Source organism: Carcharhinus amblyrhynchos, chromosome 31 (genome assembly GCF_965287045.1).
Source record: "Carcharhinus amblyrhynchos chromosome 31, sCarAmb.v2.hapA, whole genome shotgun sequence".
Taxonomy (NCBI): domain Eukaryota; kingdom Metazoa; phylum Chordata; class Chondrichthyes; order Carcharhiniformes; family Carcharhinidae; genus Carcharhinus; species Carcharhinus amblyrhynchos.
This window is the reverse complement of record NC_137354.1, coordinates 16,078,462-16,099,664: the sequence shown is the minus strand read 5'-3', so window position 1 is coordinate 16,099,664 and position 21,203 is coordinate 16,078,462. Positions and strand designations below refer to the sequence as shown.

Sequence of the window (21,203 nt, the reverse complement as noted above, 5' to 3'; positions counted from 1 at the left end):
TATGCAACTGTGCCACCCATGGCTGAATACACAGTCCGAAAAATGAACATTAAAGTTAGGCTTAAAAATAGCAGTCAGATGTAAATTACATAATTGAATCGTATCCAACAGCATACCAACAAGGATTTGCTGTATCTGACTATTGATGCCCTATTAACATGTTGGAATGAAAAGATTATAAAAACAATAATGAGGGGGCAGAAAAAGATTTACAGGAAAAATACCAGGATCACGAGATTATACTATCAAGAAAGGGTGAACAACCAATGTTTTGATTTGATTTATTATTGTCACATGTATTGGGGTTGCTGTGAAAAGTATTATTTCTTGTGTGCTGTACAGACAAAGCATACCGTTCATAGAGTATGTACATAGGGGAGAAGGAGAGGGTGCAGAATATAGTGTTACAGTCACAGCTAGGGTGTAGAGAAAGGTCAGCTTAATATGTGGTAGGTCCATTCAAAATTCTGATGGCAGCAGGGAAGAAGTTGCTCTTAAGCCGGTTGGTATGTAACCACAGATTTTTGTATCTTTTTCCCGAAGGAAGAAGGTGAAAGAGAGAATGTCCAGGATGTGTGCGGTCCTTGATTATGTTGGCTGCTTTTCCGAGGCAGCGGGAAGCGTTGACAGAGTCAATAAGTGGGAGGCTGGTTTGTGTGGTGGACTTCGTTCACAACCCTTTGTAGTTTATAGCAGTCTTGGTCAGAGCAGGAGCCACCACCAAGCTGTGATACAACCAGAAAGAATGCTTTCTATGGTGCATCTGTAAAAGTTGGTGAGAGTTTCTTTGTCTTGCTCCTAAAAAGACCAGGTTGAAGCATGACTTACTCGAGCCTTGAAAATAATTGAAGATTTCGACAGACGAGACACAGAGAGTTGGGGAAAAGCCAAACTAGAGATCCTCACCAAGGCAATAAAATTAAAAGAAGCATCTTTTCCAGGGAGCAATTGAGACTAATTGTATACATTCTGGTAAGGGGAAGTTACACAAGTACATGGTGTTGAAAGGAATGGAGAGTTGTTCTGGACTTGGAGAACACTCAAGTGGAACATTAAAGCAACCATGGACTAGTTGGGCTGAATGCTTTCTTTCTGTCTCCCATGTAATCCTACGGAATAAATAGAAAGGGTGTTTTTTTGGCACCCTGCTCTATCTTTTGTTAGCTTAAGGGTTGGCTACGCCCCCCTCCCCAGTAAGGGGGAGGCAATGGCATGGGGATATTATCGTTCAATTAGCAATTCTCGGATCTAGGGTAATGCCAGCTTCGAATCCCACGATGACAATTTGAATTCAATAAAAATCTGGAATTAAGAATCTACTGATGACCATGAAATCATTGTAGATTGTCGGAAAAACCCATCTGGTTCACTAATGTCCTTTAGAGAAGGAAATCTGCCACCCTTACCTGGTCTGGCCTACATGTGGCGCTAGACCCACAGCAATGTGGTTGACTCTTAACTGCCCCTTCAAGGACAACTAGGAATGTGCAATAAGGAAAGGGAAAACTCAGCCAGGAATTCTGCTCCTGTTGTAAGTCGGTGAGTGTGTGAATGTGGACTATGGACCAGTCTAAACTTGAGAACAATATCCTGCAGTTCAATAGCCTGCCAGTACTCTGTGCTCATGCCCCCATTTGTGACTAATGTAAAGAGGTTTATTTATTAGTCACAAGTAGGTAGAAAATCCCCCTAGTCGCCACACTCAAGTGCCTGTTTATGTACACCGATGAAGAATTTAGCATGGCCAATGCATACAACCAGCACGTCTTTCCGACTGTGGGAGCACCCAGAGGAAACCCACACAGACATGGGGAGAATGTGCAGACTCTGCGCAGACAGTGACCCAAGCCGGGAATCGAACCCGGGTCCCTGGCACTGTGAGGCAGCAGTGCTAACCACTGCACCACCATGCCACCCTGGCAATTTGGGTAAGAGTTCTGATAATATGAAACCATGGCCAGAGTTTTACATGGCTTGGATTGATGCACCCCCAACCCAGAAGTGCATGAATTTGCGTGAAAAGACATCCTGGGCAGTTTTGGGCTCAGTTGTAACGCCCACTTGAATAAACAGCCATTGGGCATTGGTAAAGCTCGGGGACCTATAATTTGTTTTATATTGTAACATAAAAGCTTTGTTTTAGCCAAGTCAGTTAACATCTCAGTGGGCAGCACGGTAGCACAGTGGTTAGCCCCGCTGCCTCACTGCGCCAGGGACCCGGGTTCAATTCCCAACTTGGGTCACTTTTTCTGTGTGGAGTCTGCACATTCTCTCCGTGTATGCACGGGTTTCCTCCGGGTGCTCCGGTTTCCTCTCGCAGTCTGAAAGACGTGCTGGTTAGGGTGCATTGACCCGAGCAGGTGCCAGAGTGTGGCAACTAGGGGAATTTCACAGTAACTTCATTGCAGTGTTAATGTAAGCCTTGTGACAGATAAATAAACTATCTTACTTGAGCTCCCTTTGAACATGTTTGGACACATCCTAGTGATTAATACAAGCAGACTTGCAATTTCAATGATCATTATATAGAAAAACCATCTGTGGTTTATGAATTGCAGTATGGAATGTGTGTTGACGTCATTACTGTCCAGTGATTCCAAACACACAGAATCATTCAATGTAAAATAGTTGTTGCATTAAATAATTTTTACATTACAAGAAAAATGGATTTATCAGTATGCGCTATGTTAAACTTGTTAGCTTCTCTAAGTAGAGCAATTGAATGTGCAGCAATGATACACAAACTTATTTTTATAATTTAACGCAGGGCAAAATCTTGTACATATTAAGTGGTGTAATATGCTTTCCCTGCAGGTCAAACGTCATCACCTTATATCAGCAACTGATATGAGTGCTGAGACCCTCAATGCAACATATCGGGGTCTTTAGCTAACCAAAGTATTTGTCCTGAGATGTACCTGGTAAATATGTGCACCTTCCAATTCTGTTGTTTCCCTTGGTGCAATAAGATGTAGAAATTGTTTAAAGTCTAAACTTTATTTATTAGTGTCACAAGTAGGCTTACACTAACACTGCAATGAAGTTACTGTGAAAATCCCCTGGTTGCCACACTTCGGCGCACGTGTGTTCAGGTACACCTTGAACGCGAAACATTTTAATTCCTGTTCAGGTGAGTATATATGTCAAATCCCATGTCTGACATCCTATCTGATTTATTTAATGGTTTCTTTTCACCAGTTTATTTGATTTGCGGATTTATTTTATGGCATAGGCTGTGAGGTGTTAGAGGACTTTAGACTGTGATTCTTGTGTCTGACACGGGGGGCACAGTGGTTAGCACTGCTGCCTCACAATGCCAGGCACCCGGGTTCGATTCCTGGCTTGGGTCACTGTCTGTGCGCAGCCTGCATGTTTTCCCCGTGTCTGTGTGGGTTTCCTCAGGGTGCTCCGGTTTCCTTCCGCAGTCCAAAAGACATGTTGGTTAGATGCACTGGTCATGCTAAGTTCTCCCACAGTGTACCCAAACAGGCCCTAGGTGTGGCGTCTAGAGGATTTTCACAGTAACTTTATTGCAGGGTTAATGCAAGCCTACTTGTGACACTGATAAATAAACTTGACTTTGAGCTGCTAAAATGCAGATCTTGGAAGGGTTCATTGTTGATAGTGGGTGCGACTTTAAAGTGAGCAATGGAACATTTGGGGAAATTGGGTAAGTGGGAACGGAGACTGAAAATCGCGGAAATTAATAAGTAATTTCAGAGATTTGTCGGACAGTTTTGCTAATATTTTTCCCCCATTTTTAGTGACTTTTGCTTTTGTAGGAAAATATTTGTCTTGGTGCCTTTGTAACAGCAGCTGCGCTATGGAATGAACATATTGGTCTAAAATGCTGTAAGGTGCTCAACTGCACGTCCTTTCACCATACGTAGCAATCTTTGTGTCTTCTGATGCTTAAAGCGCTTCACAGTTGTTGAATTACTGTTGAAGCGCAGACACTGGTAATGTTCTGTGTTTCTAATTTTGCCTCTGGTTAGTCCCATTGTGGTCTGTGAAGTGGTTTCGTATTGTGGGACGCTGGTTGTGGCTGTGCATTCAGGAGAATTGTAGTCCCATGAGGAAGTCTTCACAGCACCAGCCACCACATGTATTTGTGCAATTTGAATTATAATTTTGTAATTGCTTGTTTTTTGTAGCTGCCTTCTGCCCTCCCTATCAATTCCTGGAGGAAGAACATTGGAGCAGTGAGCAGAGAAATGCAATCATTGAGGTCTCCTTACTTGAGAAGGGATATACTGGCACTGAAGGGGATGCAGAGGAGACTCACTAGATTGATTCCAGAGTTGAGAGGGTTGGCTTAGAAGGAGAGACTGAGTAGGCTGGGACCACACTCATTGGAATTCAGAAGAATGAAGGGAGATCTTATAGAGACATATAAGATTATGAAAGAATAGATAAGATCGAAGCAGGGAGGTTGTTTCCACTGGCAAGTGGAACTAGAACTAGGGGGCATGGCCTCAAAATAAGGAGGAGCAGATTTAGGACTACATTGAGGAGGAACTTCTTCATACAAAGGGCTGTGAATCTGTGGAATTCCCTGCCCAGTGAAGCAGTTGAGGCTACCTCATTGAATGTTTTCAAGGCAAGGATAGACAAATTTTTGCAAGTAAAGGAATTAAGGCTTATGGTGAGCGGGCAGATAAGTGGAGTTGAGTCCACGAAAGGATCAGCCATGATCTTATTGAATGGTGGAACAGGCTCGAGGGACCAGGTGGTCGACTCCTGCTCCTAATTCTTGTGTTCTTATTATGTTAGGAAAGTGATAATGAACCTGGAGAAGGAGGGAATAAATGGAGCACTGAAGGACTTGGGAGGTGGGGGGAGGGGCACTCGTCAGAGAACTCCAAAGAGTGGGAATAAAATGGTTGGACAATATTAGACTAGTTCCTTGCTTAATCCAGCCATGGCAAAATAGGTTATTCCAGAGCTTGAGGAGACTGCTGTGGAACATAGACACCAACATAAGCATATTTCTGTGCTACTGGTTCCATCTAATTATATAGAAAATCCTGCAAATTCAGTGGCAGGATAGGCGCTTCAATATCAGTGTCCTCTCTCGAGCCAGCATCCCCAGTATCCAGGCACTGGCTATGGCTATTAAGCTACTGACACAAAACTCCCGCAGCAGGTTGACTGCTCTGTTTTGTCACAGCAAGCGATTAACAAGAGGACAGAGGAAGTTTCTCCAGGATGTCCTCAAAGCCTCCCTGAAGAAACGCGGGGAACAATCCCTTGACCAAGATTGGTGAAACTGGAGAAGAAAAATCCACCAAGGTGCCTACCTTTTCCAACATCTCCGACACATCCAGGAGGAGGCAAGGGCAAAAGGGAAAAGGAGCAGATCCAAACTCCAATCTTCCTACCCTCCTGCCATGTCAAACACCTCCTGTCCCACCTTGTGACAGAGTATGCAGATCCAGCCCTGGGTTCTTCAGTCAAGATGTGGAAATGCTGGCTTTGGCCTGGAGTCAGCACAGTACAAAGTCTCACAACACCAGGTTAAAGTTGGACTGTGGATAGTTGGACTTTAACCTGGTGTTGTGAGACTTCGTACTGTTCTTTAGTCAACTCAGTCAGCCCCAAAATGGAGGAAAGCAATCCTCCACCCCAAAGTATCGCCTAAGAAGATGATCGATTCAAGTGTAAGGGAAGAGAGGATAGATTTAACACCAGCAGAGAAATAAAATGCCCTGAATCTCAGGACGACAGTGATTTGGATTTTACATCTCATGATTCTCTCCTTTACTCTTTGAATCCGTTTGTGAGCTATGCAGGTAGAAGAGCACCAGCCCTCAGGCTAGGTGCGTGGGACTTTGTTGGAGGATCAGTTGCAAAACAAAGTATGCAGACCTGACCTGATCAACCTTTCACTAAGTCAACTAATTTCACTGTAGGGTGAGTAAGTGACACTGAGTCACAGATAATTGATTTGCCTTGAGGCATGTTTCTGTGCACCTAGGCAAATGTTAAATAGATAGATGTGAAGATTGATAAGGTACTGTCCATTTAAGAATTATGCATCAATCACTGGATACTTCCATTAATGATGTCCCCAGTCATTATTTTGAAAAGGAAACTTTAATCTCCCCGCACGATGAAAGTTGTGGCTGAGTCAAAGGAGCGATTGTGACGAATGACTGAAAGTTTGGCCAAAAGATGCAAACCTTTTGGGAAGATGTTAGAAGGAAGAGGGTTGGGTAGAAATGCTCAGGGAGTGAATTCAAAGGAGTTGTGGTTCGTTCTCACTGGGAACGACAGAGATTGCGGGCCGAGCCTGGTAGAAGGGCATGGGCAGAGTGGATGGTCGGAAGCTTTTCCCAGCGTGGAAGGTGGAAGGTGGGGGGTGGGGGCGGGGGGGGGAGTTTTTTTATATACGGAAGGTAGTGGGTTCCTGGAACTCACTGTAGCAGTTGGGCAGCATGGCCGGTGCAGGCTTGGAGGACCGAAGGGCCTGATCCTGTGCTGTAATTTTCTTTGTTCTTTGAAAGGAGCAAAGGATTCAACAACAACAGTCTGTATTTGTGTAGCTCCTTAAAGATACCACACTTCACTGAGGATCTATGAAGCAACATATGGTACTGAGTCATAAGGGGATAGTAGAGTTATTCGTTCATTTCCTTTACAGGATGCGGGCATTGTTGGCTGGGCCACTTAATGCTCTTGGAAATCTTGGAATCATAGAATCCTACAGTACAGAAAGAGGTCATTTGGTCCATCGAGTCTGTACCAACCACAATTCCACCCAGGCCCCATTTCTGTAACCCCACGCGTTTACCCTGCTAATCCCCCTGACACTAGGATCAATTTTGCGTGGCCGATCCACCTAAACCGCACATCTTCAGACTTTGAGAAGCTGAGGGTAAGCAGTGTTCTTGAATGGCCAAAGCCCATCTGGCGTAGGTACACCTGCAATGCCACTGGGGAGGGAGTTCCAGGATTTTGACCCAGCCAACAGTAAAGGAATGGCAATATAGTTCCAAGTCAGGATGGTGAGTGACTTGGAGGGGATTCTCTAAATGATGGTGTTCACAGGTATCTGATGACCTTGTCCTTCTTGGTGGTCGAACTCAAGTGTTTGGAAGGTGCTGTCAAAGAAGCCTTGGTGAGTTGTTGCAATGCATCACGTAGATAGCAAAGGGGGGCTATGCATGATGGGGTGGAGAGTAGGGCATCTTGGGACGTATTGGGAGGATCCTGATGCCCATATGGCAGTGATCTGTGTTGGCTGGGGGAATCAATACCACCAATGACGTGGGCAGGGTGGGGGGGGGAGGTATTCTAATGCAGTAGGAGATCAGAGCACCCTCCCCCCTCCACCCTCGGCTCCTAATAACACTAATAAATAAAACTTTAAAGCTTTTTGTTCTCTTCTAATATTGGGTTCATCTCATTACTCTCCCGAGGAAATACTCAGGCAAAAAACTATTCAGTGTATCTGGCATTTTCCTGTCCTTTGCCTGTGAGTTTATCTTGTCCACCACTTAATCCTAACCTTGATTTTTTTTTTAAACAAGTGTTTGTAGAATATTTTAAATTATCAAGGAACACAAAAGGAAGCAATTTTTTTTGTAGTTCCTCTTTACTCTCTCAGTGCCATGGTTAGGTGCATTGATCAGGACAGGCGCCAGACTGTGACAACTAGGGGACTTTCACGGTAACTTCATTGCAGTGTTAATGTAAGCCTTACTTGTGACTAATAAATAAATAAACTTTAGTTGCTTTTATTACTTCTTTTCTGACCTCGCACTTCCTTATATCACCGTCCTGTCTATGCGCTTAATACACGAGTCTTGCTCCAGTTTCAATTTTATCTTGAAGTCTTTATCCATCTATTCACTATTGTTCTTTGGAGCAGTAGGTTTCTCCAGAATTCTGTTAACATTTTAAATGTTTCCTAATGCTGTTCTATTCCTGTTTGTCAAAAGAAAAGGCGTTCTCGCTTTGATTTAGGTGTTGAAGGAAAATGAACACAGGGAAACACCTTGAGATGTTTTCCAACATCAGAGGTTCTCATAGAATCTCTACAGTGCAGGAGGAGGCCATTTGGTCCATCCAGACTGCGCTGACAACAATCCCACCCAGTCCTATTCCCTTAACCCCATATATTTACCCTGCCAATCCCCCATGACAGTAGGATCAATTTAGCACTATCAACCTAACTCGCACATCTTTGGAACGTAGAAGGAAACCGGAGCACCCAGAGGAAACCCACGCAGACACGTGGAGAACACTCCTTCTGCACGAATGCACCTTGTTTTTCACTGTTTGGTCAAAAGTTACCTCTGCAAAGTTTAGTTTGAAATGAGGCGGGTGTTTTGCAGGAATTAAGAGGGATGAACTGTGATCATAGAATCCTACAGTGCAGGGGGAGGCCATTTAGCCATCGAATCCACACCGACCACAATCCCATCCAGGCCCTATCTCCATAACCCCGTGCATTTACCCTAGCTAGTCCCCCTGACACCAAGGGCCAATTAGCATGTCCAGTCCAAATAACCTGCACCGGAGCAGCCGGAGGAAACCCATGCAGAAATGGGGAGAATGTGCAAACTCCACACAGACAGCCACCCAAGCCAGGAATTGAACCCGGGTCCCTGACTCTGAGAGGCAGCAGTGCTAACCACTGTGCCACCGTGTGCATCGTCCATTCAGTCTGTCATGAAATGTGCATTGGTGCTACATGTTTTCTACCATTGAATAAAAGATACCAGCTATTTATTTCCATTTTTTTAAGACAAATTTTATTATAAAACATCTGGAGAAATGCAGGATTGACCTCTCCAAAATACATTCGTTCAAAACATGTCAACTTGTTCTTAACAAAACCTCTAATGTGGAAAAATACACATTCTTTTCTACAAAACAATTTAGAAAATGTTACTTTTATATAAAATACCCTCTGTGCAATATTAAACAATATATAAATAAAATAAAGCTTCAAATTAATATTAAAGTGCATTACTTCCTGCATGCACGACTGTTTTCTTTCTGCATCCAATCACTGACCTGCTTGACTTAATTTACAATTAATTAGTTCTGCAACGTAAACTTCATTCAGTCTGGCTGAATTCATTACTTATGAAGACTTTGGGCAAGTTACATCATGCTATCATACACTATATCAGCTGGTTTTACACAGTGCTTTGGACAAACCTGACATGAAAGTGCTAATAACATTTATTTTCTTTTTTAGTATCAATATGCCTTATGGAATTAAGTGACGTTATATAAATGATTTGTCTGCTCGCTGCACTGACACGTCCTGAAATTGAATACCAGTAACTGGCAATAGATTTGATCAAAATAGATGACAGAACGAGAGAATAGTTCTCTGCTCTTGACAAAATAATACATCCAAGCACTTTTTGACTTGACAGTCCACGTGATGTAAGCTCCAAGGGACTCAAAAAAAAAAGTTAATTTCCATTTTTTTCCCCTTCAATCTTCTCTGATGGCCTCATGCTTCAAACTCTTCTCCGTCCGGGTTGAATTCTTTTGATCATTACTGGGTCACCCTGTGTTTGGGCACAATGCATTCTCCCTTCCTTGCGAGGTCGTGGCCAATTCTGGAGGGGGAGGGGGGGGAAATAAAAGAGCACACACATTTGAAATGATGTTTCTCGAGGAAAACAGCTGAGAGTTTAACATGACTTATCAGATCCCAAATCCCTTAAAATCCCAGACTACCCCAACCTTTCAAATAAAATGCATGAGGTAGGATTTTACATATTTGGAGGTGACAGAACAATGAGAAAATAACTTCTGTGAGAGATGCCATCAAGTTTGGCTTGAGTTTGCAGCATTCATAGATTTACGCAGAATCCTTGCCAGTGCAGAAGGAGGCCGTTTGGCCCATCGGGTCTGCACTGACTGCAATCCCACCCAGGCCCTATCCCCGTAACCCCATGGGAAAAATACTGGTCAGGTTATGGATTTGCTTTTGTGAGCACTTTGCACAAGCCTCATTTAAAGGGTAGACATGTTAAGACCTGTACGGTTGGCACAGTGGTACATGAGCCTACATAGTTTGCGGCCAGTTAGCATTCTTTATTCTCTGTTTTGCAAGTGTTAATCTGTTGATTGTGAAATGTGTAGTTCCGCTGCTGATGCACTGTTGCAGAATATAACCTGACACTGTAACGGCTAATTGTTTAATCTGATGGATTGAATTTCCACAACATGCTGCAGGCAAAAGTTAGGCCCTGAGCAAAACTTCAGAATCAATCTAATCCAGATTTATCATCTTGGTTTTGGAATGTTCTGTTAACCGTGTGCACGCACGGTGGCGCAGTGGTGGGCACTGCTGCCTCACAGCACCAGGGACCTGGGTTCAATTCCTGGCTTGGGTCACTGTGTGGAGTCTGCACATTCTCCCTCTGTTTGCGTGGGTTTCCTTCCACAGCTGAAAGGCATGTGGGTTGGAATTATTGGCCATGCTAAATTGCACCTCTAGGGGATGCCTAGGGTAGAGGGATTAGCGGGGTAAATACATGGAGTAAGAGGGATAGGGCCTGGATGGGATTGTTGTCAGTGCAGACTTGATGGGCCAAATGGCCTCCTGCACTGTAGGGATTCTACAGTGGTGGCCATGATGTGGAGATGCTGGCATTGGACTGGGGTAAACACAGTAAGAGGTCTCACAACACCAGGTTAAAGACCAACAGGTTTATTTGGTAGCACAAGCCACAAGCTTCAGAGCACTGTCCCTTCACCAGGTGAGTGGGAATTGCATTCACAAACAGAGCATATATCAACACAAACTCAAATGGTTGGAATGCGAGTCTTTACAGGTAATCAAGTCTTAAAGGTACAGACAGTGTGAGTGGAGAGAGGGTTAAGAGATGTGTACTGTCTCCAGCCAGGACTGTTAGTGAAATTTTGCAAGGCGGGCAAGTCTTGGGGGCTACAGATATTGTGACATGAACCCAAGATCCCAGTTGAGGCTGTCCTCATGTGTGCAGAACTTGGCTCTCAGTTTCTGCTTGGTGACTCTGCACTGTCGTGTGTTGTGAAGGCAGCCTTGGAGAACGCTTACCCGAAAATTAGAGGCCGAATGCCTGTGACTGCTGAAGTGTTCCCCGACAGGAAAAGCGTCGATGCTATATGACAACAGACGAATGAACACTGCTCTACAATCACCAGGCAGGGGTGTTCTCTTACAGTCGGGGAACACTTCAGCGGTCACTGGCATTCAGCCTCTGATCTTCGGGTAAGCATTCTCTAAGGCGGCCTTCACGACGCACAACAACACAGAATCGCTGAGCCAACTTCCATACACAAGGACGGCCTCAACCGGGATCTTGGGTTCATGTCACACTATCTGTAACCCCCCACGACTTGCCTAGGCTTGCAAAATTTCACTAACCGTCCTGGCTGGAGACAATACCCAACTCTTTAAACTATGCTTAACCCTCTCTCTCCATTCACATTGTCTGTATCTTTAAGACTTTAAGTCTTAAGACTTGATTACCTGTAAATAATTGCAACCATTATCTTGTAAATTGAGTTTGTGTCTGTATATGCCCTGTTTGTGAACACAACTCCCACTCACCTGATGAAGGGGCAGCACTCTGAAAGCTTGTGGCTTACGCTACCAAATAAACCTGTTGGACTTTAACCTGGTGTCATGAGACTTCTTACTTGGATTCTACAATGTCAGAAGCCTGTCAATAGCATTATTTTTCACACTAAAGTGCTACTAACTATGCATGACCAATTATTTGAATAAATATCAAATGTTGGACTATTAATATATTGATTCTAAATTTCTCTTTTTTCCCCATCTCTTCCTGGTGGTTCCAAGTTTATACTCCCCCAAGATTGCCAGTTGTCTCATATTTGAATTATGGAATTCAATGCTGAACCTTCCCCCTTCTTTAAATTGAGAGGATAGTGTGTAAATTCACTTCTGTCGCAGTAAACAGTCATTGAGCTCACCTTTCCCAACATGCGACCAACGCTTTGCCTTGTTTTGCGTTGGGGCTAAGGCACACTTCCATTTTCTTGTTGTGGTTATTCACTGCAAGTCTGAGGGAAGACAATAGATGAAAACGTTAGTGACATTATCCGCTGTACAGATCTTTGCTATTGACTTTGTGTCAGGTGCATCCCATTCAAGTGCCCAAATAAATCAACAAAATATCTATAAAATAAGGATTACTAAACAATTATTGATAATTAATCAAAATTTTCAACTTCATGGAGTAAATATAACATAGAATCTACTGATGACCATGAATCATGGAATCCTACAGTGCAGAAGGAGGCCATTCGGCCCATCAAGCCTGCACCGACAACAATCCCACCCAGGCCCTATTCCCGTAACACCACATATTTACCCCTCTAATCCCCCTGATGCAAAGGGGCAATTTAGCATGGCCAAGTCACCTAATCTGCACACCTTTGGCATGTAGGAGGAAACCGAAGGAACTCTGTGCAGACACGAGAGGACATGCAAACTCCACACAGTCAGTCACCTGAGGCCAGAATTGAACCCTGGCGCTGTGAGGCAGCAGTGCTGACTGCTGTGCCAAGGTGTTGCCCTTGTTTCCTTCTTGTGTCAGTGATTATATTGTTGAGTGATTTTGAAATCTATACTTCTGGTGATTTTTGTTTTGCCAACAGTTCTTCATCACACCTTTTGTACCTTCTTGCCTTCCCTAATCATTTGCTCTAATCTGTCAGACACTCAGTTCTTAAAAACCCCACAATTCAGAACAAAGTTAAGTTTTGACCAAACATTGTTTTCCTGACCATTACAAAGTAGTTGTTCTGTCATTTAGATCCATGCACATTCAAGTTAGGAGGAATTCTCTTGTTCATGAGGAAGGGAAAAAAGACAGTTGACAGAGTTGAGGTTGTATTTGCATCAGTTGCACTTCAAACTGCTGTGCACCTGGAAGATTCCCCAATTACCTTTGGAGAAAATAAAGACTTCCAGCAAAAAGCAACATTGGGTTTTGCACCTCCTGGAAGGATGAAGACTTATTGCCTTCTGTGCTCCCTTTCACTTTGGTGAAGGGGGATCCTGTAAAACTTTACAAAGTAAACCACCTCAGCTAAAACCTTTGTTGAAGGCTAAACGAATTTAGTTCTCTCATGTTCTTTTAGAGAATTTTAACTGACAACCAAATGTGCTTGGTTTTTCCCCACTTTGCAATCAGCCCAGTAACTGTGAAGCACCGTATTACACACTTGGTGTGTAATACACCTCATCACCTCCCCCCACCTCATCATCAACGCTCCCTCAGCAACAAGAATCCTTGACAGTTGACGTTATTACTTACATGATCTGTGTTTGTGGGCAGTGTCCCTCTTTTGGAATGATTAAATAGTCCTCGATCATTCTGAATGGCACAAATTTAACCGGATCCAAGCAGAGACATCTGGGTGGATTGGAGGTGCTCGCTGTAGTTGAAAAGACAGCTTAGTTTTAATTTATTAACACAGAACAAAGTAACAGAATGCAGTTCATCTGGTTTTACTTATAACCGTGAGGGTGACTAAACAGAACTTCATGACTGACCTGTGGGGATGCTTGAGCTGACGAATGCCAGCACTAAGAAAGTTGCAGCTTGGATTTTGCTGAACATTTTTGTAAACGTGAGTTGTTTTCCTAAAAGCAGAAGAGACAAGTATTGAAAAAAACTTGAGAACCCCTGTGCATTGGAAACTACAAATAATGCATGTATTACAGTACTCCAGAACCTCAGGGCTGGTTGCATTCCATCCATACCAACCCAATAGCATTTGAAGGTGGCTATGGAAATCACATTCAGCTCTTTAGAAAACTTTAACTACAGGTGTTAATGTGCAAAAAAAAAGGCTTCATCCAGCGGTGCATAAGCCCTTCAATCACACAGTTAAAAGGGATAAAAGTGAACTTACGTGTGCTGGTTGGTTGGTGACTGTTGGACAGATTGCTTCTTGGTAGTCTGCTGCCCCTTTCTCCCCCACTTAAGCTTGCTGACAGCGAGAAGACCCCTGCGATGTTTGGGAGCTGGACAGGGTGCTTTCACTGCTGGAGCTTGCAGTTTGAGATCTGTGCCGGCTGCTGCTTTTCTGCTGCTTATTTATACACCAACTCCAGCGCAGCTGTGCAGGCTGAGTCATGTGGTTTCTGGGAAAAAACCAAAAGTGATGAAATCTTGGAGTTTCCAGTTCACAGAACCAACAGTGAGAGAGAGAGAGAATAGCAGGCTCAAAGCATGACATCTTGGGCAGCTGCCTTAGAATTAGATAGTTAGACAGACAAAAAAATATACAAAATGTTCCATAGAAATCCTACAGTACAGAAAGAGGCCATTCGACCCATCTAGTTTGCACCGACCACAACCCCACCCAGGGCCCTAACCCCATATCTGTACATTTTTTTTAAGCCACTAATCCTCTAAGCTATGTATCTGTGGTCAATTTTAGCACAGCCAATCAACCTAACCTGCACATCTTTGGACTGTGGGAGGAAACCGGAGCACCCAGAGGAAACCCATGCAGACACGAGGGGAATGTGCAAACTCCACACAGACAGTGGCCCGAGCCGGGAATCAAACCCAGGTCCCTGGAGCTGTGAAGCAGCGGTGCTAACCACTGTGCCGCCCTTTATTTCACCAAGTTTCTGCCAGCAATTCCACAAGGTTTTGTTTTCTCTCCCTGTGCTACAGTTTTGATGGAAATCCCAGTTCCCTTCAGGACTATTTAGAGTTGGGATGGAAGATCCTCACTGGATTTTCCCAGTTAACATCTGGATGAAATTTACAAATACCGATTGGAAGGGCAGTGGGGGTGGGTGGGTGGGTGGGGTGGGGGGATGGGGGCGGGGGGGTCTGGGGGTGGGGGTGGGGGGGGTGTCTGGTGGGGGGGTGGGGGGGTCTGGTGGGGGGGGCGTCTGGTAGGGGGGTGGGGGGGTCTGGTGGGGGGGGCGTCTGGTGGGGGGGTGGGGGGGGCGTCTGGTGGGGGGGGCGTCTGGTGGGGGGGTGGGGGGGTCTGGTGGGGGTGGGGGGGGTCTGGTGGGGGTGGGGCGGGGGAGCTGGGGTTGGGGTGGGCAGGGGGGTCAGTAATTCTGCCCTTTGAGCCACACAAGTTTGACCTTGACTGAACTATGGGCTGGCCTTGCGGGCTCCACCAAGGTCAAGAGCAGAGATGGACACAGCCCGCAAATGCCGTTGCTGGCTTCCCGACCCTGGCCGTTTACGGCGAGGTTAGTCCAGGGCCTGTCCACCTCCAGTACAGCTGGCGGTGGGGGGAAGGGCACAAGGCTGTTTGGATTTTCAGCCCCCACTGACACTTTGGGTGGGCTGGGTGGTGTGGATGGGGTCGGTTTGACCACTTGTGGACAGGCGCCCAATGGCGGCTCCTTGGGTATCTCGTGTTCTCCAACCTCACACCGTGGTGACCTGCCTGCTGAATCCACGTTTTACTTAAAGATTCAAATTGGTGTGAAGGTGCCTCCTATGTCAAAGCACCTCCTCTCCCTCGCCTTCCCCCCCCCCAGTGACGACAGCTGAGTCACACTCTGCTGAAGGTGGAAGACCTCCAGTCAGGCCTCAAACTTCCAGAGGCCCCCTGCTGCTTTAGATTGAAGCTGGAACCTACCTCCCTCCATGTCAATTTTTCCATGTCAACTTGATTTGATTTATTATTATCACATGTATTGGGATAATGTGGAGATGCCGGCGTTGGACTTCTTACATGCATTGGATCTTGTGCGCTATACTGACAAAGCATACCATACATAGAGTGCACACGGGAGAAGGAAAAAAGAGGGTGCAGAATATAGTATTGCAGTTACAGATAGGGTAAAGAGAAAGATCAGCTTAATGTGTGATAGGACCTTTTAAAAGTCTGATGGCAGCAGGGAAGAAGCTGTTCTTGGGTCGGTTGATTTTCATTTGATTTCGATTTGATTTATTATTTCTTTGTATTATATACAATGAAAAGTATTGTTTCTTGTGCCCTACACAGACAAAGCATACCATTCATAGAGAAGGAAAGGAGAGAGTGCAGAATGTGGTGTTACAGTCATAGCTAGAGTCAAAAGTCAAAAGGGTCGAGAGCTTCCAGTTTTTAGGTGTTCTGTTCTGGTTTCCCCCATGCCGATACTATAGTTAAGAAAGCCCACCAACGCCTCTACTTTCTCAGAAGACTATAATGAAATTTGGCATGTCAGCTACAACTCTCACCAACTTTTACAGATGCAGCATAGAAAGCATCCTTTCTGGTTGTATCACAGCTTGTTATGTATGGCTCCTGCTCTGTCCAAGACCGCAAGAAGCTACAAAAGGTCATGAATGTAGCCCAGTCCATCACACAAACGAGCCTCCCACCTATTGACGCTCAACACTTCCTGCTGCCTCAGCAAAGCAGCCAGCATAATTAAAGACCCCACGCAGCCCGAACATTCTCTCTTCCACCTTTTCCTGAAGGGAGAAAGATACAAAAGTCCAGGCGACGTACCAGCCGACTCAAGAGCAGCTTCTTCCCAGCTACTGTCAGACTTTTGAATGGACCTTCTTCGCATAAAGTTGATCTCTCTCTACAGCCTAGTTATGACTGTAACACTACATTCTGCACTCTCTCATTTCCTTCTCTATGAACGGTTTGCTTTGTCTATGTAGCATGCAAGAAACAATACTTTTCACTGTATGTTAATACATGCAACAATAATAAATCAAAGTTTGATGGCAGTAGGGAAGAAGCCGTTCTTGAGTCAGTTGGTACGTGACCTCAGACTTTTGTATCTTTTTCCCGACGGAAGAAGGTGGAAGAGAGAATGTCCGGGGTGCACGGGGTCCTTGAGTTGTGCTGACTGCTGTGAAAGTCCCAAGGAATGATTATTTTGCCCGGGGTTGTGAACGGGGAGGGGTCTGGTTCAGAACCTGAGAAAGTCCTGATTATTTTGACACACCCCACAGAGTAAAAATCCAGCCATGCATTGCAACTCCATTTACCTAAACGTTGACCTCTTAATATCATCATCTCTGAAAACCTGCTCTCATTTCTGAAATTGACCCCCGCGCAACCACCAGCCCCATCTACAGTTTTGGGGGGAGTTTCCATAACTGTGGGAAGAAACTTTCTGCTGCCTTCCCGATCAAACTCAAATACCTTCCATTAAATTGTCGTCACCTTTCAGTGCTGGTAGAACATTCTTGGGTGCTGTCTTCACTAAACTTGTACGGTATTTGATATGACAAATAAGCACTGAATTCACACTCTGCGCTGCTGCCACTTTAAACTTGGCTTCATTAGATTATTTAGTAATGTTCCTTCAATCCTGCAGCTACTAGATGGTCTGGTGGCTATTATCTCCTCTGGGCAGCTCGTGGCCTCTAATGCAGTCATTTCCCCATTCGGCTTACTTGGATTTTATATTTGTATGTTGGACTGTAATGAAAGTGTTTTTTCTAAGTAACTGTGCAGTGTACTTGGATACTTGTGCGCACATAGTGAGACACTTCTTAAAATTTGTCCTCTACACTGTTAAAATTTTGGGTTAGTTCAGCTAATAAGCAGGAGGACACCCCTGCAAATGTTGTGAAGTTATTACAAGGGGCTTACGCTAAATGGGGAACTTTCTGCAATGTATGTACAAAGCACAAGATTCAATGGTGCATCTCACACCCAAGGTGGTGGCACAGTGGTTAGCACTGCTGCCTCACACCGCCAGGGACCCTGCTTCAATTCCAGACTTGGGTGGTTGTCTGGGTGGAGTTTGCACTTTCTCCCCGTGTCTGCGTGGGTTTCCTCCGGGTGCTCCAGTTTCCTGCCACAGTCCGAAGATGTGCAGGTTAGGTTAATTGGCCATGCTAAATTGCCCCCTTAGTGTCAGGGGGATTAGCAGGGTAAATATGTGAGGTTGCGGGGATAGGGCTTGAGTGGGAATATTGTTAGTGCACACTCAATGGGCCGAATGGCCTCTTTCTGCACTGTTGGGTTCTATGATTCTATGACTTCAGCAACCTCTGGCAACACTGAAACACAATTCTCTGACTTTTTCTTCCACTGTCCAACACTTTGGGACTGCCCTCACCTAATTCTGATATTCAGTTATGGCGGAATATCTTCAGCAATGGTTTCTCTTCTCACCTCTGTGCCATTGCAAAATAAATACTTGGAACCACTACCTCTGCTCACTCCCTCATCTACAAGCCTGCCCTTCGCAGACATAGGCTCAACTTCCACATGCACGCATGTTCATGACACTCAGCTACACCTCCCCAACACCTCCATAGTTAAGAAAGCTCACCAACGCCTTTTACTGTCGCAGAAGACTAGGGAAATTTGGCATGTCAGCTATGATCTCACCAACTTCCATAGATGCACCGTAGAAAGCATTCTTTCTGGTTGTATCACAGCTTGCTATGGCTCCTGCTCTGCCCAAGACTGCAAGGAACCACAAAAGTTGTGAATGTAGCCCAATCCATCACGCAAACCAGCCTCCCATCCATTGACTCTGTCTACACATTCCACTGCCTCGCATAATTAAGGAACCCTGTGCACCCTGGACATTCTCTGTTTCACCTTCTTCCGTCGGGAAGAAGGTGAAACGGATTCAAGAACAGTGTCTTCCCTGCTGCTGTCAGACTTTTGAATGGATCTACCTCGCGTTAAGTTGATCTTTCTCTACGCCCTAGCTATGACTGTATAACCCTACATTCTGCACTTCCTCCTTTCCTTCTGTACGTACGGTATGGTTTATCTGTATAGCGTGCAAGAAACAATATTTTTCACTGTATGTTGATACATGTGACAATAATAAATGAAATCAAATCTACTCCTATTAGCCTGCTTGCCCAACATGCAGTCTTGAGTGAGCCAGAATGTCTTCTCATTGAACAATGGGAGGACCGAAGCCATTGCTCTATGAAGGATGATAACTGCACAGAGAAAGAGGCTTCGTGAGATTAATGAGAAGCCCCTTGAGCAAAAATGCAGAACAGAGAGCTGAGCTCAGGCAATCATCGTTTCTCCTGAGTAATGACAAAACTGACTGAACAGGAAAAGCACTCAGCCACAGCCATGGTGAAACTCATCAAGAGTTCCCATTACCCAACCTTGAGCCAGGAGAATATATATATAATATATAGGAAACTACTTTGTGTTGCGTGTCTCACAATGTATCAATTTTAATGGTCTACCGAAGCCAATTTAGATTTCAGGATTCACTCACATTGCTGATGCTGAACACACATGTAAACCAAAGGGTTCTTATTGCGTCACTCATTTTCTCCTCGTGATTTCTTTCATGAGGTTTCACCCCAATCATGTGCCGCTGTGTTGAGTTTGCACATCCCTCTCCTCCCCCACCCCACTGCCCAAAACAGTTTCCTCGTTGGTTATCTCCGACAGTTTGAATCCCACTGACAATTCAAAATGTAGGAGGAAAGTGTGGGGGGTGGGGGGTGGGGGTGGGGGGGCGGGGCAGGGCGGGGGGCGGTGGTTGGTTGGGGGTGGGGGGGCGGGGGGTGGTTGGGGGGGGCAGGGGTGGTTGCGGGGGGGGGGCTGTGGTTGGGGGGGTGGTGGTGGGGGGGGGGGGAGGTGGAAACGACACACAGGAAGTGGACTAAGAAACTGGCTAGACTAAGGATAAGGGACTCCTGTCAATACTGAAGGTGAACCGTCGTTTGGAGAGTGCTTGAGGGGTAACTATTGACTGGGAACCACCAGGAAGGGAGGTAGCTGCCCCGAATATGCTTCAAGATAGTGCCAATGGGATTTTCAGTATGCACCAGGGAGGGCCAATGTGGTCATTTCTTCCACGCCACAGAGACGTACGTTAGCAAACTTCCTTTATCATCGCTCCAGTATTGATCCCACGTTAACCTTCAATCTCTTTTCTCTCTGTGACAAGTCTGACCACCTTGCGACACATTCTGCACACTAACCTCAGAATCCCTACAGTGCAGGCCATTCGGCCCATCATGCCTGCACCAATTCTCCGAAAGAGCATCTTACCCATACCCAACCCTCTCCGCCCTATCCCTGTACATTTTCAGTGGCCAGTCCTCCTAACCTGCACATCCTTGGACACGAAGGTGCAATTTAGCATGGCTAATCCACTTAACCTACACATCTTTGGACAATAAGAGGCAGTTTAGCATGGCTGATCTACCTAACCTACACATCTTGGGGCACTAAGGCCAATTTAGCCTGGCCAATCCACTTAATCTACAGATCTTTGGACACTAGGGGCAATTTAGCAGTGCTAACCACTGAAGCCTTACTGAAATAGTGAAGATTAACTTTCTGCAGTCACAGATGTTGTTAATTGTGACTTTGGTTGCCTCTAGCAGGATATGTTTATTTATATTGATAAACACAGACTAAGTGTTATTGATTGCAGATGGTTTTAATATCCTCACATGCAAGATATAAGGTCATTATCAGTTGTTTTCTCCAGCTGGAGGTGTGTTTGTCTCAATGTTAGGATAAGGTCTAAAATATTTATTTATTAGTCGCAAGTAGGCTTACATTAACACTGCAATAAAGTTACTGTGGAAATCCCCGGTCGCCACACTTCGGCGCCTGTTCGGGTACACTGAGGGAGAATTTAACACGGCCAATGCACCTAACCAGCACATCTTTTGGACTGTGGCAGGAAACTGGAGCACCCAGAGGAAACCCACGCAGACACACGGAGAATGTGCAGACTCTACTCAAACAGTGACCCAAGCCGGCAATCGAACCTGGGTCCCTGGCACTGTGAGGCAGCCGTGCTAACCACTGGGCCACCGTGCCGCCGTTTGGGTTCTTTTTAAATTACTGATTCATGGGCACGTGGGCAGTGCTGGAAAACCAGAATTTATTGCTCATCCTCAATTGGTCTTGAGAATGGGATGGTGAGCCGCTGCTTACTGCTGTAATCCGTGTGGCGTCGGTGCTCAATAAGTTAGAAGGTCTGGAACATTGAATGGGACAGGATGGTGTGGGATTTGGAAGAGAACCTGTTGTTCCCATTTGCCCGCTGCACTTTACCATCTAGCTGGTAAAGATCATGTAGTTGGAAGGTGTTATCCAAGAAGAACAAAGAACAGTACAGCACACAAGCAAGCCCTTCAAGCTTGCGCCAATCACGTTTACCTATCTAGAGCAACTGCTTGTATTCCTGTATTCCCTGTTTGTTCATATGTCTATCAAGATATATTAGCCACATTTAAGACTTATCTGCCTCAACCATCTCACTTGGC

At 45.2% G+C, this 21,203-nt stretch overlaps 2 protein-coding genes across 7 annotated transcripts in view; one reads left to right on the top strand and one right to left on the bottom strand.

The window, feature by feature from the left end:
• The window catches only part of rassf4a (Ras association domain family member 4a), a 244,262-nt gene that overhangs the window by 65,724 nt on the left and 157,335 nt on the right, over positions 1 to 21,203 (top strand). The window lies entirely within an intron of this gene.
• Positions 8,733 to 14,058, bottom strand: LOC145360541 (uncharacterized). The gene is made up of 4 exons (XM_080215813.1): positions 13,544 to 14,058; positions 13,305 to 13,425; positions 11,956 to 12,045; positions 8,733 to 9,584 (listed from the first exon to the last, which is right to left on the bottom strand). Exons 1-4 carry the CDS (start codon positions 13,749 to 13,751, stop codon positions 9,521 to 9,523), a joined length of 483 nt encoding a protein of 160 aa, XP_080071939.1. The 5' UTR covers positions 13,752 to 14,058; the 3' UTR covers positions 8,733 to 9,520.

Bases quoted from the DNA above. Each gene is read 5' to 3' on its own strand.
- LOC145360541 (XM_080215813.1), bottom strand. From the start codon at position 13,751: ATGGATGGAATGCAACCAGCCCTGAGGTTCTGGAGTACTGTAATACAT. The intron at 13,426-13,543 runs GTCAGTCATGAA...TTTCAACTACAG, and splicing joins CAGCTCAAGCATCCCCACAG to CGAGCACCTCCAATCCACCC. The intron at 9,585-11,955 runs GTGAGCTCAATG...CTCCCCCTCCAG, and splicing joins TTGGTCGCATGTTGGGAAAG to AATTGGCCACGACCTCGCAA.